The following is an 18508-nucleotide window of genomic DNA, read 5'->3' as shown; positions in this document are numbered from 1 at the left end:
TCTTTGTTGCACTATATAGTGCTAAATTACTCATCCTAGAAGAAGGACAAGAGTTCACAACTCCTATCTGGCCCAGATATTGGTTGTGGACTTGCAATTCCAAACATCTGGAGGGCAACGAATTGCCTGCCTTTTACTTATGGGATCTAGCTAGGATGTTGCTGGTTCTTCTCATCTGAAGAAGTCACCTTCATTAAGAATTTAGCCCTTTATTTTTAATGAATGTAACTGTAGAAGATAAAATTAACAATATAGAGACATTGAAGCTTAAGACAATTGCTATGAAAGGATGCAGTAGTGTATATGTTTGTACATATAGCATGGCTTAGTCATGCATACTGCTTGCCTTTTTTTTCTTCAAAAAGGTTTGATCAAGACCAACGCATTTAGTAAGTAAATTTATTACTCACCTTGTGTCATAAATCGCATACAGTTTTTTGTTCTCTTCAACAGCATTCCTAGAAAATAAAATAAAACTATCCTTAGGTCCTGAGTGCTGATAAATAAATAAAACACATCCCATGCTATTTTACTCAGACTAGGCTACCCTCATGGTTTCTTTTAAAATTTGCAAGCTGATCACAACAACCACCTGTGATTTATTTCTCCAATTCCAGTCCTTCTCCTAAAGCCCCCTATTTTACTGAATCTGTAATAGGGACCTCACCTGACCATTCCCTAACAAATTCTAATGATGTAAAATAATTAGTTGCCTCACTGCTTCCTTTCTGTCTAGGCGCTCTTCTTATGGGAAAGAGCTGACTGTGCAAGGCAGCACCAGCAGCCATTTCTGTGATTGTGTTCTCACATTTAATTATTTAATATTTTAGTTCCTCATACAACACGGAATAGAAAAAGCCTAGGTGCCCAAACCCAGAATAAACAAGATGGATAAAAAAGTATTCAAAACATATACATGTTTAGTATGCCTTACCCAAAATACTTGGGAGCAGAAGTGTTTTGGATTTTGGATTTTTTCAGATTTTGGAATACTTGTATTTGCATAAGAATACATATCTAACCATAAAAATCATTTATGTTTCAACCGCCCTGAGTGCCTTAGGGGAGAGAGAATGGGTTATAAATAAAGTATTATTATTATTATTATTATTATTATTATTATGGAATTTTACACTCAATATTTTATCATTTTTTGCATGAAACAAATTTTGTGTACACTGAATCATCAGAAAAGATTCAGAGATGATCCCTATCTCAGCCACTCAAGTGGACATTCTGGGATTTTGGAGCATTTTAGATTTTGAAATTCCAGATAGGGATGCTTGACCTGTATGGCATATGGAATACTACAGTAAAAACATATATAGAAGACAAAAAGGGAGAGAAAATAAACTTTCCAGTGTTAATACCACCACCTCATCCTCAACTGGATCAGTAATTAAACTGCACTTAAGACAAAACCATGCTGTTCTATGTACTGGGAAAATCCTTCTCTCTGTGTGCCTTTTCCCTCCAACAAAGCAGTAATAAAGGACAAAAGTACAGAACTGCAAGCATCATGATTGCTATTAAAATTATTCACACTCGCATTAGACTAGTTCATAATAAGCATGCACTTATTATGAGGCAATATTATTAAGCAAGGAATAACTGTGGGCAGAAAGGCATGTTGTGGCTGATAGTAAATCAAATTGGGAGCATATGGTTTGGCTGTTGTTACCGTCAGCAGTGCTGTGATGCTGAGAAAACTGGTGTTTTATGATTCTGCCTATGACTCACAATACAGATACAGCTTTAGCGAAGTAAAATGAAAGTAAAACATATTTCTATGCACGACAGAGGGAATTGCACTGTATTTAACCAGTACTATGTTTAACCTCTACTGCACATCCAGGAGAATGGGAGCTGCATCAAAATAGTCTTTCAGGCTGCCATCCAGGAAATGTTTTTGCAATATTATCTCAGAGCCTAGTCCTCTGATAGACCACTTATGCCAATGCAGCTCTTTTAACAGCATATAATTGAGAGAAAGTGCATAATAATAGCGGGATTGACTTAAAGAAGATGACTGACCTGATGTAAGTTCAGTGCTGTTAGCTTGTCTTTCCATTATGAGGAAGTAATGTTTTTCCTCCCTTAGATCTGATTTCCACAATGGGGTAGAATGGGAAATGAAATATATAACCATATCTGGACTGCTCTAATCGAGTATACAGTAGATCCTCCATTGGACCTGGGTTAGAACCAAAAGACTCCCACAAAAGTGGAAATGCCATGAATAAAAAACCCCACATTTTTGACCTGAGAGAACGCCTTTCTAGTAGTCTCTAAGTTCTTTAGGTTGACTCCATGGCTGACCTTTGGAAGTAGATCATAAATTTACCCTGGAGGATCTAGAAATTCCTAGAAAGGACATATTAATTAAATATGTAAATAATTAAATCAGCAAAAGTTAAACCTTCAAAAGTGTAAGTCTCCATGCATTTAGTTAAATTTTAGTTATCTATATCTATCAAATTGAAACTGAATCCAGACAAGACAGAGGTCCTACTGGTCAGTCGTAAGGCCGAACAGGGCATAGGGTTACAGCCTGTGCTGGACGGGGTTACACTCCCCCTGAAGATGCAGGTTCACAGTTTGGGAGTGATCCTGGACTCATTGCTGAGCCTGGAACCCCAGGTCTCAGCGGTGGCCGGGAGAGCTTATGCACAATTAAAACTTGTGCACCAGTTGCACCCATACCTTGGAAAGTCTAATCTGGCCACAGTGGTCCACACTCTTGTTGCATCCCAAATAGACTACTGCAATGCACTCTACATGGGGTTGCCCTTGAAGACTGTTTGGAAACTTCAACTGGTCCAGCGAGCGGCAGCCAGACTACTCACCGGAGCATCATACAGGGAGCACACCACCCCCCTGTTGTGTCAGCTTCACTGGCTGCCGGTTCAGTTCCGAGCACAATTCAAGGTGCTGGTTTTGACCTACAAAACCCTGTACAGTTCCGGTCCAGTGTATCTGTCCGAACGTATCTCCCTCTACGTCCCACCCCGGAGTTTGAGATCATCTTGGGAGGCCCTGCTCTCGACCTCACCGCTATCGCAAGTGAGGTTGGTGGGGACGAGGAGCAGGGCCTTCTCAGTGGTGGCCCCTCACCTGTGGAACTCACTCCCAGGAGAAATTAGGGCATCAACATCCCTCCTCTCCTTCAGGAGGAAAGTAAAGGCGTGTTTGTGGGACCAGACCTTTGGGCAATCTGACAACTAGATAAGGACAATCAGACGATTAGGACTGACAGGACTGACAATGTGGAATTGGAATTTGGACTATGAGATAGCGAACGCTGACCATCTATGAGGAGTAATTGGGTTTGTATTGTTTTATTGGTTTTATTGGTTTTATGGTTGTAATGCAGGAATTGTTGTTTAACTGTTCAACTGTTTAATTGATGTTATTTTGTTTTACTACTGTTATGTGATGCTGGCATCGAATTGTGCCTTTGTAAGCTGCCCTGAGTCCCTTTGGGGTGAGAAGGGCGGGGTAGAAGAAACCGAAATAAATAAATAATTTCCCTCCAAAGAATTCAAAGTGGCATGAGGTAAGTTAAGATAGCAAAATAAAGTCACTGATGAAGTTCATAGCTAAGCAAGGATATGAAAGATGGTCCCCCAGCTCCGATTCAGATATATAACACTATCCCATACTGAGTCACAGCCCCTAAAAGAAAAGTTTACAAAGTACACTTGTACAGTCTAGCTTCCAAAGGCTGACTGCTCTGTCTTTTTAAAATCATATATCCTCTTGTGCTTTTCAAGTGTGCTCTTAACACTACACCAAATAAAATCTTAGGAAGCACTGGCAACCACTGGCAACTGTAGCCACTTGTAGCACTCCCAACTTATTCTTGGTTCATAAGAGTGACCCATTACATGCTTAAATTGGCAACCAATGCATTCAAAATCTTTGATAAGTTCTGTAATGAAAACAGCTTCCATATTTTAGTGGTGGGATCTGTCATAAATATAATTTGAAATGCATTGAGTTCCTTAACATTCTGTTTGCTAACACATCTTCAATTGCATTTGTTCCTAAGCTTTACTTCTGAATCACTGGATGCAAGCAAGAACTAGCCTTTCCAAACTGTGATATTGTGTTAGCAAGAGACAGCTAGATCAAAACAGAAAGGGTTGAGGTCCTCTCATTTTGCATTTCTTCTCAATTTGTTGACACTAAGAATATCCCTTCGCAGTTGGTTGTGTACTGTGAAGTTCATGTAATTAAAACTGGGGGTGAGGGGAGAGAAACAGTGTATTTCTGGTTGAGTTCAGAAAATGAGACACCGCTGACTAATCATCAGGCAAAAGGAAATACAATTCTAGCTTTCTGGACACATGCCAAGAGAATACAGGAAGGAGAAAATACAGTGTGCACTGAAGATCCCAAGGAAAGTTGACTGGTGCAGAATATTCTATGAGAAATGAGTGAAAGTGGTATAAAAAAAGCTGTAATAAATGCAATAAAAGAAAATTGGCTGTATTTTCACCTGGCACAATATTTGTGAAATAGTTTCTCTGTTTCTATCATTCTTAACAATATATTAATGTTTTCAGCAAGAGTCCTAAAAAGATCCCTCTTTTTAGCAAATCAAATACTTCTCTCTGATTTCATTGCCATTTTCTTGGAAAGAATTATGGAGTCATTGGAATGTTATTAATGATCTGAATATGAATAGCACTGAAACATTGTTCAAAAGACTGGCTTTCTCATTTCATTTTTATTGATACATGGGTAGGAAAATGAGGGAAAAGATGTACCTTTAACAAAAAAACAAAACAAAAAACACCACTCATATCCAAGCATTATAGCCCCATTAAGCCAGCTGGCTTCTGAGAGGTTTGCCAAATGTATGCCTGAGATTAACAGTGCCCTGCAGTGCTAACCTTTAGATAGGACTACCACAATGTGTTGTACGTGGGAAGCCTTTGAAGACTGCTCAGAAAGTTCAAATAGTACAAAACACTCCTGCTACGTTATGACTTGGGCTAGCTTTGGGAAACACATCTCATGTATTTTCAAAGCTACAGCAAGGGTTTGTTTGCCTCTGGAAACAACTGAAAGGGTTGCTCATCCCATCTGAAATCAGGCTGCAATCTGGTAAACTGAAGGACATCTTCTTACCATATGTGCTTGCCCCAGTTCTTCTTACAACCGTCATTAGAAGTTTTCTTCTGAACAGTTATAGTAGGTGGCATCCACATCAACTGAAGGCAAGGAATTCAAGTTTGGTTTGTTTTAGATTTTACAGGAATCATCGAAAGAGCTAAGCCTATTTGAAGGAGAGGTCAAAACCTTGGACAGCACCTTTATTACAATCTTAACAAGGAAGGCTCTGGTGCATTCTGCCACCTTAAAAGTTCAGACTGATAGTGATGAGAGGCAAGACTTTCCTAGGTCATTTTGACATATGTTTAGATTGCCTTTCAGTACAGAACCTCTCTTACTCTGACACCAATGTTGCTCCAATGACTAGTGAAGACTTTTTCCCACCGCAGGAAAAGTCATGACTACCTAATTTGTATTCTGTGTCTTCTGTGATCAACTAGTCATCATCTGCTCCACTTGAGCATTTACTATTTAAAACATTTATGATTTTAAAAAAGCTATTTATTTCTACTATTTTTAACTTTACACTGCATTCGTTTTAATGATTGTTTTAATCCATATATTTTATTGTGTGATTTTTTTTTGGCATCTAACTGTTGCCTATATATGTAAGCTGCCTTGAGTCCCCTACGGGGTGGAGAGGGTGGGGTATAAATACAGAAAATAAATAAATTTTATCAAATAAATAGCTACAGCCCATTTTTACTGACATGGTCAAGAAGATTTCTTTAAAATAAAGAGAAAGGTCAGCTCAGGTTTTTTTTTAAGCAATGCAAATTTGACTCATCCCTACTACTCTGGTTCAGACCTTGGCTTCTAGTAATTGTCCAAACTCTGCTGAGGTCAGTAGAAGGAATCAGATAACTAAATAAAGCTGAAGTGATCTTGTCTCTTCTAGTAGTTCAGTATTCCTGCACAGTATCCTAGCATCCATCATCCTGGCTCCAGTCCAATATAGACTTGAATGCACTTAAGCCCAGTGAAATCAATCTCCTCTCATTTATGTTCAAAATGGGGGATACTTGACATTTGTACCAATGAATCTCAATGTATACTCATTGCTGCTGGTATCCAACAGGATCAACAGCAGCTATATGATTGCAGTCTTTCAAGCAAACACTTCAGTTTTTTTTTACATTAGAAAGAGGCTGATTAGTTTTAAAGCCTAGAGACCTATCAAGGGAATCAGTTCTTGCAATATCCAAAGCAAAACATCTAAGTTATGTGTAAAAGGTTCGGGATTATTTAAAATGCACTGGAAATTGGTGAACTGGCAAAAAGACTGGTTTGCTTTTAAACAGATGTACAGATCTCCTTTTTATGGCACAATAGGTGTTGTGGGGGACATAGTTTTTTAAATGTTTATACATGAGGACCCTATAGGTCTAATAGTTATAAAAAGATTGTTTCTTGAAAAAGAAGAAACATTTATATTGTAATAAGAAAGTACTTAGTATGGACTTAAGGAATTATGATGCCTAAATATACACATGATTATAATATTATAACTTTGATCTTTTATTGCACTCATCCATATTTTCTAATCCAACAAATAAACACAGTCTAACACTATCACTAAAGTATCTATGCAACGTATTTGTGAGCAAGCTGGTAAGTTATAATAATAATAACTTATTTTTTGTACCCCACCTCCATCTCCCCGAAGGGACTTGGGGCAACTTCCATATGACACAAAGTGTATTGTCAAAGGCTTTCATCGCTGGAATCACCGAGCTGTTGTGAGTTTTCCAGGCTGTATGACCATGTTCCAGAAGCATTTTCTCCTGACATTTCACCTGCATCTGTGGCAGACATCCTCAGAGGTTGTGAGATCTGTTGGAAACTAGGTTGTGAGATCTGTTGGAAACTAGGGAAATTGGGTTTATATATCTGTGGAATGTCCAGGACAGGACATATAACCTATGGTTATATGTCCCAATAACCTATGGTTAAAAAAAACCCCATTATCACCCCCCCCCCCCAAAAACAAAAGAACTCAATGCCTTTCATAAAGAATAAAACTGCAAATCAGAATTATTGAATCTTTTTATTTGTGTGATCCTGATTCATACCATGGGGAAAAAGAAGACGATGGACGCGTGTTGTTATATGGAGTGCGTTCTGAGATATTTATAGCTATGGCAAATATCTTTAAAATGGGCTTATAAGGAGACTTTTTTCAACTATTTTTCTGGTTCTATTATTTCATTGAATGTGTGGATCTTTATCTTGAAATATAAGAGGGAAAAAACAAGATTTTGAAAAAGTTCCCTTTCCAGTCCAAGCTGGGTGGGAGATTCTGAGAGATATAGTGCAATAAAATAGCATTTCCAAATTCTAGGAAAAAAACTCCAAATGCTTCTTGCAAAATGCTGTTTGCATATTTGTATTGGACAATGACCAATACAAATGAAAACCCTGGGCATGTTACTTTTCAGACTACAACTCCCAGAATTTGCATGTCCAGTGGCTGCTGGATTCTGCAAACTGTAGTCCAAAAAGTAACTTTCCCAAGTGCTCAATATGACTATAGAGATCCCAGTTCATTTGATTTTGCAGTGGGTGTCATGTCCTTGAATGATCTAGCAATGTTCACAGCCATGAAAATTACTCCCAGTCCTCTTTTTGCTATTGTCATCATGCCAGTGGAAGAGGAAAATGGTTTGTAAGCACAGTTTTGTCTGTCTGGCGTGACATAACCGAGTCAGTCTTCCCTGTGCTGCTTCCATTCTCATCTTCCTCTCTTTGCCAACTGTTCATTTTCAGCTGCTGCTATCCTGTGAGACCATTATTTTACTCTCTCTGGAAAACATTGTCACTGGACAGCAGGGCATTAGCAGAAGCCCAGCTGTAGCTAAAAGCTGTTGGCACAACTGAGAGGTTCAAGACAGCCATCTGGTTCTTCAGAGCCTCGTCTTCATTCTACCACATTCAACTTCAGCTTATTTCTACATGTTCTCAAGCACATCCTTCTTGAGAGACTGAAGAAGATTTTCTTGGCAAAAATTAGCCATGTTATAAGGGAAGAGTAAGGAAAGGCTGTTTTATTGCTTGTGATAAAGGGCAGGTGTAATCCACGCAAACACGCATCAGGCCAATTGATTCTTTCTATTTCAACACCAGTTATGGGACAATGGAAAGAAACTCTCTCTCTCTCTCTTTTTTTTTTTACATTTTCTACCTCACAGATTACTGCTCTCCAAAGAAAACGTGAGGTAGACATCCTAATCATGAAAAACATGTAGTTTTGGAACAGTGCAAGCACCCATTTAAACATCAAGTTCTACTCCTGAAAGCTTCCAGAAGAAGCAAATCAGCTTTGGGGGAGGGAAAAATGCCAGTTGAGAGAGTATGGAGGAATCAAATATCCCAAAAAACAGTCTGAAGGGGGCGTGTGCCTCAGCACATCATTTGTCGAACACTTTCTTGAAATCTGTGGGGCCTTTAAAATAGAAGAGAGAGACCTTCCTTTCTATAGCATATAGACTACTAACCATAGACACTGAGAGATGGGGGACAGGACAGGACTGTTGCATAAACACATTGTCTGCCACAAGCAAGGATATTTTGCTGTCTCAGAGAAGCAGATGTTATCTATCCGCAAGCAGGGTACATACAACAGCCAAGTGAATTTGGCATCATCTGGATGCTGCTTTCTACCAGAGGCAGGTTGCTACAGTATGCCTAATGGTGTGGCCTACTCTGGCTCCCATACTTGTAAAAGTCCTGAGATGTTTCTCCTACATTGTTGGGCCTGAACAAACCCAAGCCCATCTTCATTTAGTTTTCTGTTTCATAATCTTTCTACATAGCCTTTGCAAACAATTTATCCTGCTGGTTGCCACTATGGCATAAGAAGGGCTGTCACATTACCAAGCTTCTTAGTTTTCACCTAAAAAATTTAGACATGCCACCTAGTGACTGTTTGTATAACTAGCTGTCCTAGATTCCAGCTTTCAACCTGATTTTGTGCTGAATTTCTAGTCTTCTTAGAAGCTGAGTTGGAATACAAAATATGCAAACAGCATTTTGCAAGAAGCAAGTCTGCTACTGCTTCTCAGTGTCTCTGGTAAGTGAGCAGAGTTTGATTTATATTTTCAGGATCTCATAGATTTATAATAGTAGTGTGATACATCATTCCCTGTTCTGCTAATCTGCACAGTCCTGTTACCCAAAATGAACATGCTTCTCTTCAAGAGGATTACTGTTCATTTCACTAGACTGAGAATACCCTTTAGGAAATGTTTTGTCAAGCCATAATTAATTTTACCCAGCAATAATTGCAACTGAACCCAATGATATTTACTTCTAAGTAAACCTATATAAGATTACATTGCACAACCTTTAGTATAATGCCAAGTTTTTAAAAACTCTGTGTCTGTTTTAAAAATACATTACAACTGTACCCTCAGTTCCCTTCTGATAAAAATTCTTGATGCCTTGGTTTTTAAGCATGTTCCTGAGGTTATTTGGGAGCACCAATTCAGAAAATTTCACTGGATAGACCACGTCAGCTCTAGTTTCTTAGGACCTCATCCCACAAGGGGGACAAAAACAGGTGGGATTGCCTGTTTTGAAGGGCATTCTGTGGTGTTCTGTCTTTATAATTAATATTTATTTTACATTTTCCCCTCTTTTATTTACATTCATCCCTGTACTCCCCTTCTCCAGAGCCATCTCTTTTTCTAAAGTCCCATCAAAAGTTTAATTCTTCATTTGGAGGTAAATTCCCATCTTCTTTTTCCATTCCTTTTTCTAAAAACTTTTTCCAAATACTCTCAACATTATTTTTTTCATAATCCCTTCTTTACTTTTAAGTTTGATGTTAGCTTATCATTTAGTGCTATTTTTCAGACTTCTTTATACCATTTGTTAATTTGTATTTTCATTTCTCCTTTCCAATATTTTGCAATTAATAATCTAGCTGCTGTTAATAGCATGTTTATTATTTTCCCCCTCATATCTTTTCCATCATCTGTGTACCATCTTTAAAGAAGACAGAAAATTTACTCACCCCCATCCCTTCTCCAGTCTTTAACTTTATATGTTTTTAATTTGAAAAACTTTCCCCAAACCTTCTGGGGAAAGGATGAAGGCTCCTCTGGTGAGGAAAAGCCCAGTTTCAAATGAAGTTGAAGATGAAAGATTAAGAAAGGGAGAAGGAAGAGGTGTTGATAGTATATTTTACTATGTACTCTTTGTTGTGGGTGCTTTCTGTTGTAGCACCCTGTTTTTGGAAATTCCTGTAATTTGCAGAAAAGCAAGCACTGACTTTATTTGACTGTTTACTTAATATCTAGCATTAGGATGTTAACTTTAATTATTTTAATTGATATATGATAATATAGGGTGTTGTTTATGTGTATGACAGAGCATTGTATGATGAACTTCTTCTCTTCCAATGTAAACCATTGTGCCACATTTAAAATGCAAGGAGTTTTCCCCGAAAAGGTTGGACCTGATTTGAATTGGCTATATCTCTGCAACCACAAATTACCATGAAGGGCCGGGGTATAGAATTTGAAATAATTACTTCTAGATGCCTCTCCCAGTGCATAAAGAGACCCTAGCCTCAATCATTTGCAACATGGCAATATCAGCTATTATCAAAATGAAATTTATTAGATTAACTAAAACAGAACAGCATACATCTTAATCTTTTCCAAGAAGATTAGCAGAGTGGCTAGTAAAACTTGATAATTCATTAAACTGTTCACAATTTTTTGTGTAATTGTGACATTTTTCTGAGTTTCCATGAGTTTCATATGGCTTTGTATCCATAACATTCAGGCCCCATATACATTGCCATATAATCTAGTTTCTGAATCCAGATTATCTGCTTTGAACTGGATTATATGGAATTAATCCAGGTCATAAAATCCTAGGATTGTAGAGTTGGAAGAGACTTTGTGGGCCATCCAGTCCAAAGCAGGAAAATCACATTCAAAGCACCCCAGCAAATGGCCATCCAACCTCTGTTTAAAAGCCTCCAAAGAAGGAGCCTCCACCACACTCTGGGGCAGAGAGTTCCACTGCTAAACAGCTCTCACAGTTAGGAAGTTCTTCCTAATGTTCAGGTGGATTCTCCTTTCCTGTAATTTGAAGCCATTGCTCTGTGTCTTAGTCTCCAGGGCAGCAGAAAATAAGCCTGCTTCCTCCTTCCTATGACTTTCCCTCACATATTTATACAGGGCCCTCATCATGTCTCCTCAAAGCTTCCTCTTTTGCAGGCTAAACATTCCCAGCTCTTTAAGATGCTCCTCATAGGTCTTGTTCTCCAAACACTAAGTGGAGTATCTTTCATTTGTCTCTGTTGAACTTCATTTTGTTAGTTATGACCCAACTCTCTAATCTTAACATCATTAAGATTGTTTTGAATTCTGCTCCCATCTTCTGTCTTCAACACAGATAGATTCAGAAACTGGATTACATGGCAGTGTTGATCCAGCCTCTACTAAACATCAGAAAGTCCAGATCTAAAGATCCTTCAGCTCAGCACTGTGTCAGTAGCAGCATTATTTGTCTCTCCATTCTTTCTACTTAACATCAAGTGTTAGAACATGGAGAAATTGTAGAGCAAAGCTAAGTGCTCCTGGCACTCTATGGACAGTGAGAAAACACTTTGTTGGAGAAGTGACGCAGAAGACCTAAGACCATTTATATTTTACAGAGTATATATATATATATATATATATATATATATATATATATATATATACACACACACATGAATATAAATCAATTATTGAGTGAGGAGCATTTAAGTGGACCTGAATGTAACAGAGCATCTTCAGCTTCAGGGCAAACTGGATATTTTCTAAATTTTACTTTTTAAAATGCTGACGATTATGTCTTTTATCAGCTGGGTGCTTTTTCTTGCCTTTGGCATAATCATTATAACAAATTATAAAGAGAAAAAAATTATTGTGGATGCATATGTGCATACAGAAATTATAGTTTTTATCTCCCCCTACTTGTAGTATGAAGTTGTAGCAGTTTGTTTTCTGAATCTTGGTTGTTTAAAAGCACAGAATAGAGATTGCAATGTCTGTGGGGGAGCTTTTTATTTCCTACTTCCCAATCTGCTTGTTGTGGCATCTTGCTTGAGGAAGAGATCTGATCTCTTTTGGGCTCTCTGTATAGACCTAAGAAAGTTGTTCAATGCTAAACATAGCTTTTGAATATTTATTATAGCTAACTCTGCCACCCTTGCTATTGTGAAAGTCTGCTCATTTATAGTGTGATTTTATATAGGTTCACAGGTTATACCAAGGAAATGACAACTAGTACTTTTGACCACAGCAAAAAGAAAAAGAAAAAGGCACAGGCTTCCAAGAGAAACATAAGCCATCAAATCCTCCACAGTTTCAAACAACCAACATCTTAGACTTCATTTCCAAGTCCACAGGAAGCTGCCTTATACTGAGTTAGATTGCTGGGTCATCTTCTCAGTACTTTGTACACTGACAGCCAGCAGATGCTTTCCAGGAATATTTCCCAGCCAGATCCAGTCAGTTTTGGAAACAAACCTCAGACTTTTCGGCATGCAAAGTATGCTTTCATCTACTGAGCTACTGGCTTTCTTTATCAAAATAATGGCACAGTACAATCTGTTAAGTTAGCTGCCAAACTCCTAGAGTGATGACTTATATATCAGTAAAAAAATAGAGAATATATACCACCATTGCAAAAAAAAGAACAAAAAAAGGACATAAGTGTGCTTAGTACTTCAATAAACCTGTGTGTGCGCGCGCGTGCGTACTTTTATGCTTTTTTTTATAAATGCAATTATTTAAATGGAAATATGATCCTTCCCACCAAAGTGGGGAAGACTTTGCCCCGTATGACTGATCAGTATACTGTTTTGATACTGAAAGCTGACAGGTAATGTCAAGATCCTGTTCTCCCTTCTTGGATTCTATTATCATTCAAAAAAAAAAATCTAGACTTCACAAATGTTTGAGAAGATAATTTGCCAGCTCCTTTGACAATGAGCTATTCCTTTTAAAATTCAGACTCCTTAACAGGTGATTCTAGAACTGCTACTCTGAGAGACTTTAATATAGGCAGAAACAAGTTATTTCCTCATCAAAATTCTAAATTGTCTCCATCTTGGGTAACTATTCTGATTCTATATGCACAGGTCAAAAAGTCAATGGATTTCTCATCAATATATCACATGAATGCGTGACTTAAGGGTGTAACTACTTGTAAATTCTACTCTTGTAGGCAAGAATGAATAAATTTATAATTTTTCTTTTTGCTGTCAGAAAGTAATTGAAACCTGTGTAGTTTTCAAAGGATACTCACGGTGTGGAACTTTTTTACATTCATTTTTTTTCCAAATATTTTTGAGTATTTTTCCAGTCTCTATTTCAGGAGAGCCATCAATGATAGCTTGGGTCTGCCTACTCTATGTATTCATATGTTCCAGTAAACGCAATAAGGTATATGCATTCGAAGGTAAGAAGAGTACATAGGCCTGGAGCCACCGGTCAAACTACGCAGACACAAAAAGTGAACTCTTTCTGATAACAGCTAAATTGGATCTTTTATTCCTGATTATGGACCACATTCTTTCACAAAATGTACTCAGGAGGAAGGCCCTGTATTACATAGAACAAATTGAATATCCCCATTGTTGAATAATTTAATGAACAGAAGGATCATTGAGGGTAAAACCAAGGGCAAGTTTCAGCTCAAGCAGGCCCTTTGAGTCAATTACTGCCTGGTAAGTCAACACTTTCATAAGTCCCCTTGATTCAAGAGAACTTACATAAGCACTGATTTACCAGACGGCAATTAGCTCAAATCAGAAAACGTTTACTTCTTGGGAGGAGAGCAATGACCAATCTTGATAAAACAGTGAGAAGTAGAGATATCACACTGGCAATGAAGATCTACATAGTTAAAGCAATGGTATTCCCCGTACTAATCTATGGATGTGAGAGCTGGACCATAAGGAAGGCTGAGTGAAGGAGGATAGATGATTTTGAACTGTGGTGCTGGAGGAAAATTCTTAGAGTGCCTTGGACTGCAAGAAGATCCAACCAGTCCATACTCCAGGAAATAAAGCCTAATTGCTCACTGGAGGGAAGGATATTAGAGGCAAAGATGAAGTACTTTGGCCACAACATGAGAAGACAGGAATACTTGGAGAAGATAATGCTGCTGAGGAAAATGCAAGGAAAAAGGAAAAGGCACCAACCAAGGACAAGATGGATGGTATCCTTGAAGTGACTGGCTTGACCTTGATGGAGCTGGGGGTGGCTATGGCTGACCAGAAGCTCTGGTGTGGGCTGGTCCATGAGGTCACGAAGAGTCAGAAGCGACTGAATGAATAAACAATTGGCTCAAGGGGCGCTTGGATTCTGCATGTAAACTGAGCAGATATAATAACAGTTTAAGGCAAAGGGCAGGCATAATACATCCTACCATGTTGGTGATTTTGGACTGCAATTCCCAGGACTTATCAGTATTGATTATGTTGACAAGAATGCTGAGAGTTGAAGTCAAACAATATCTTATGATCTGCATTGTGCTCGCATAGTTTAAGGAAATGTCTGGAGGAGTTGCACTATGAGTTGCAAAAAGACAAATTGTGTGGGAGCAAAATTAAAAGAATACCCCCCCCCCCCAATTCAAAGGGGAGAAGGTATCTGTGAGTCTCAGTTTCTTATTCATTTCCCTCTAAATGGAGTCTACATGGTCCAATTAGGCAAAGATTTCACAGTCTGTGCCACTGTCTTCCACATTCTTCCTGGTCACATGCACACCTCTCCTCAGGTCAGAATGAGGAGCCCACATAGGCCAGGGGCTCACACAAAACTCTGCAGCAGGCTGGGAGAAGTGATGGCAACCACTCAAGCATGATCAATCTCCTTTTCCCTGTGTTGATGATCACAGGGGAAAGGAATGGTGATAGTGCTCTCCATGGACAGCTGACTGGTTTGAATTGGACTTGATCCTGTTGTCCGTACTCCAACGCTGGAGTTTTAGGCAACTGTTCCTAACCTGATTGTTCCTAACCAAATTAAGCCATTTTACCTCATGATACTGGGAGTAACTTCAGGAGTGAACTCAGAGTGTGTCCAGGTTATAATGGTCATGCAGATGAGCTTTCAGTTGCTGAATGATAAATCAATGCTTATTTAAAACTAGTGGACTCAACATCTCTAGCTAGCGAGTTAAGGTTTAGTATTCCTAAGCACACACAGAAGAAACAGATTGTTACAAAAACAGGAATCTAATCCACTACCTGAGAGAGTTCTTTTATCAATACATTTCTTGCTACAGTTTCAATTTAATTAATTCTACAGATCCAGCATAACCAAGAGGTGATAGTGTGTGTATTTTGTTAGGAAAGATACCTAAGATTTTTTGAAGTGTATTTTATTGGTAAATATACCAAGACCTTTTCAAGTTCTTCCTTGGATAGTTATTGACTTTTTTTACATGAGGCCTTTCATGTTGTAATTTTCGGAAGTTGTTTTTAATATGGTCTTTTTATTGAATTGTTGTACATTGTCTTGAGATCTTTTGGGAAAATGTCTAAAAGTGATGTAAACGATAAATGTTATTTCAGACTACAAGTTTCTACTTTCCGGTATTGTCTTACAATGAGCCAGGGTCATGCTTTGAATCTGGGAGAATTCTGTACCCCAAACCTTTGAACAAATATGGGGACGGTTAAAATTGGAACAGCACTTTGAAGTGGACTACATCTCATCTTACCATTTTTGAAGATTTGTTAACCACTTAGGTTCAATAGAGAGCCTTCAATAATTGCTTCATTTCTTTTCACAGCAAGGGAAACACAGAGTTGTACATGGTGTCTGGGGCACTTGAAAACTATAATTCTTTAAAAGATTTTTCCAAATTCTGAGTGTATTTTATTGTCATAGAAATTTGTCTTGAACTTACTGAAAGAGATAAGAGAAAGCAAATACTTCCAAAGTGAAACACTCATTTCTTCCCAAAATTCTTTACTTACCCTTCAAACATCTTATGCCCTCCTCCAAGCCTGATATGGTTTGAAATGCAGAATTTTCCCCTGATGACACACACACACAATGTGTGCACACACGGACTCTAGGAAGATATGTTTTTGGGGTTACTCTTGCACAAAACCTTTTGCACAATCACCTGGTTGTATAAAATGTGATGGGTGGTCTTCTAGGTTTGACATATGATGTTCATAGAAGAATTTGAAGGAGTAAAACTCCTTCGATGCGCCTGTTACAGTATTGAGGTCTGTTGGGGAGGCCTTGCTCTCCACCCCCCTCCTTTTCTAAGCATGAGAGACAGGACCATCTCAGTGGTGGCCCCTCAGCTATGGAACTCCCTCCCCAGTGATATCAGACTGTCCCCCTTCCTTCTGGTCTTCAGGAAAAAGTTAAAGACCTGGCTTTGGAAACAGGCATTTGGAGAGTTGTGCAATATGGAATCCGACTTGAATGTAGCAGCACGAGTAATGGTGCTAGGCACTAAGTTTTTAATTTGTTTGATTGTATTTATATGTTTTACCTGTTTTATTGCTCAAGATGCTATATCTGTTTATCTGTATGTGTAATGCAGGACTGAATTTTGCCATAATTGTAAGCTGCTCTGACTCCCCTTCGGAGTGAGAAGAGCGGGGTAGAAATATAGTAAATAAATAAAAGTAATGAAAAGACAGAAATCCATGATTTTTCTCAAGTGAGGTGTAATAATGATTATACACAATTTCTACCAAGTTCCAGAATTAAAATGTAAACAAAACAAAGAAATATGAGTGTCAGTGGTACTTTTAGGATAGTAATCTTATTAGCACACTGCAATAATGTGAAGTATGCTTTATATTGTTGGGCTAATACAAGGTATTTAAAAATTTAAATTAAAATTAAAAAGCATAGTGCAGCACCAGCATCTACTGAAGCATCTAAAGCTAGTCTGTTTCTTTCTTTCTGTCATTGCTAAAGAAGTCAACAGGCTTTTTCTAAAATGGAGAAAAATCTGCACTTCCAGCTTTTCCTAAATAAAGAATCGAGCCTGTATTTTCTTCTTCTTCCCTGCTTGTCTAGGGATTGCCCTTGATGAATGTTAAAACCATCTTATCGCCTGGTAGAGCTTTATTTGAATGTCTGCAGACCTTTCCACTTCTGTGTCATGCCTTGTAGACTGGATGGCCTAAAACCAATGTTTAATCCCAGATAAATCAGCCTCTTCAAACCGATGAGATATAATCAAATGCTGACTTTGAGTTCAGCTGATTCAATGGACCTACATTAGTTGAGACTTGGTAATTGGACTTAGGGCCATGTGTTTAATTCTAAGTCAATGGCTGGCATCCTATTCAGTAATTATGATGTGGCAAGCCTGCCTTATGTAATCGCAATTAGCTATTAGAGTCAGGAAGAGAATGTCTCCATTCATCCCCCTGCTCTCTGGCAACATGAAAATGGTTGTGTTGGGGAAAATGTGTACTTTAGTACTGAAAGGAGTATGTTTTAAAAGGGAGGCATGGTGGGGAGACATTGTTCTGTAGCAGAATTTCAGCCATTGGTTTTTTTTTTCCAATTGCTTTCCTTGTACATATTGTTTTTTGTAATCTCCTGATTAAATGAAAAGGCCTGGCAATATCTGAAGGTTGCCACATGTTATGCCCTTGTGGTTGCCCTAATAAAGCTATAGTGCTAACATGGAAGGATGAATTATTAGCATATACTCTTCCAGCTTTCCAACTATATTGCTTCCTTTCAAGGACAGTAAAAATAAGTAGATATGGTAATGTAATGCAAGAAAGACTGTTGCAGCAGGAATAAGAATAGTATTTGGGGTTCTCTTTAAACTCCAACATCTCTAAAAAGGATAATAGTGATTAGCCCTGACATTCTGCATTTACTTGGGAGCTGTTTTTGCAACTGATGGTGATTTAGTATGTTGAAAGCCAAAAGGCAGCCCATCTAAAAGTGAAAACTGTTCTTAGGTTAGGCAGATTCCTTATTTTTAAAGTTCTTAGGACTCTATGGATTTGATCACGTATCGTTTAAACCGAGGCCATGTTGGGGCACCAGATTTTTAAAGGCATGTCTAGATGCTTCTTTTGTAGATTTCATTTTAGAGGGAAATGAGGCTTGATTTGTTTCTCCATATCCCAAAGCAGCTTCTCATCTACACAGAAATAAATTTAGCAGTCTCTTTATAGTGTGGGAGTAGCTTAGAGAGAGTGAACCAGATAGGAATTGACCTGATCCCCAAGGAAGCCATGGAAAAAATAAGGATTAAAAGCAAGAGCTGGGAAAAGTTGCTTTTTAAGATTACAGCTCCCAAGATGCCCAACAGACACAGGCACTCCAAAACCCCTTTTTCTATATTCTAGTTAAAAAAAAAAGGGGGGGGGGGAGAA

General features: G+C 38.3%; 1 protein-coding gene across 1 annotated transcript in view; it reads right to left on the bottom strand.

Moving 5' to 3' along the window:
* GABRB3 (gamma-aminobutyric acid type A receptor subunit beta3) overlaps positions 1-18508 on the bottom strand; it is a 288335-nt gene that overhangs the window by 158917 nt on the left and 110910 nt on the right. The window contains exon 2 of the mRNA XM_060769806.2: positions 411-458. Within this exon, the coding sequence (XP_060625789.1) occupies positions 411-458 (48 nt within the window). The remainder of the gene's footprint in view (positions 1-410; positions 459-18508) is intronic.

This window comes from Anolis sagrei, chromosome 3 (genome assembly GCF_037176765.1).
Source record: "Anolis sagrei isolate rAnoSag1 chromosome 3, rAnoSag1.mat, whole genome shotgun sequence".
Taxonomy (NCBI): Eukaryota; Metazoa; Chordata; class Lepidosauria; order Squamata; family Dactyloidae; genus Anolis; species Anolis sagrei.
The sequence above is the reverse complement of the archived record's forward strand: the minus strand, read 5'-3'. Positions and strand labels throughout refer to the sequence as shown.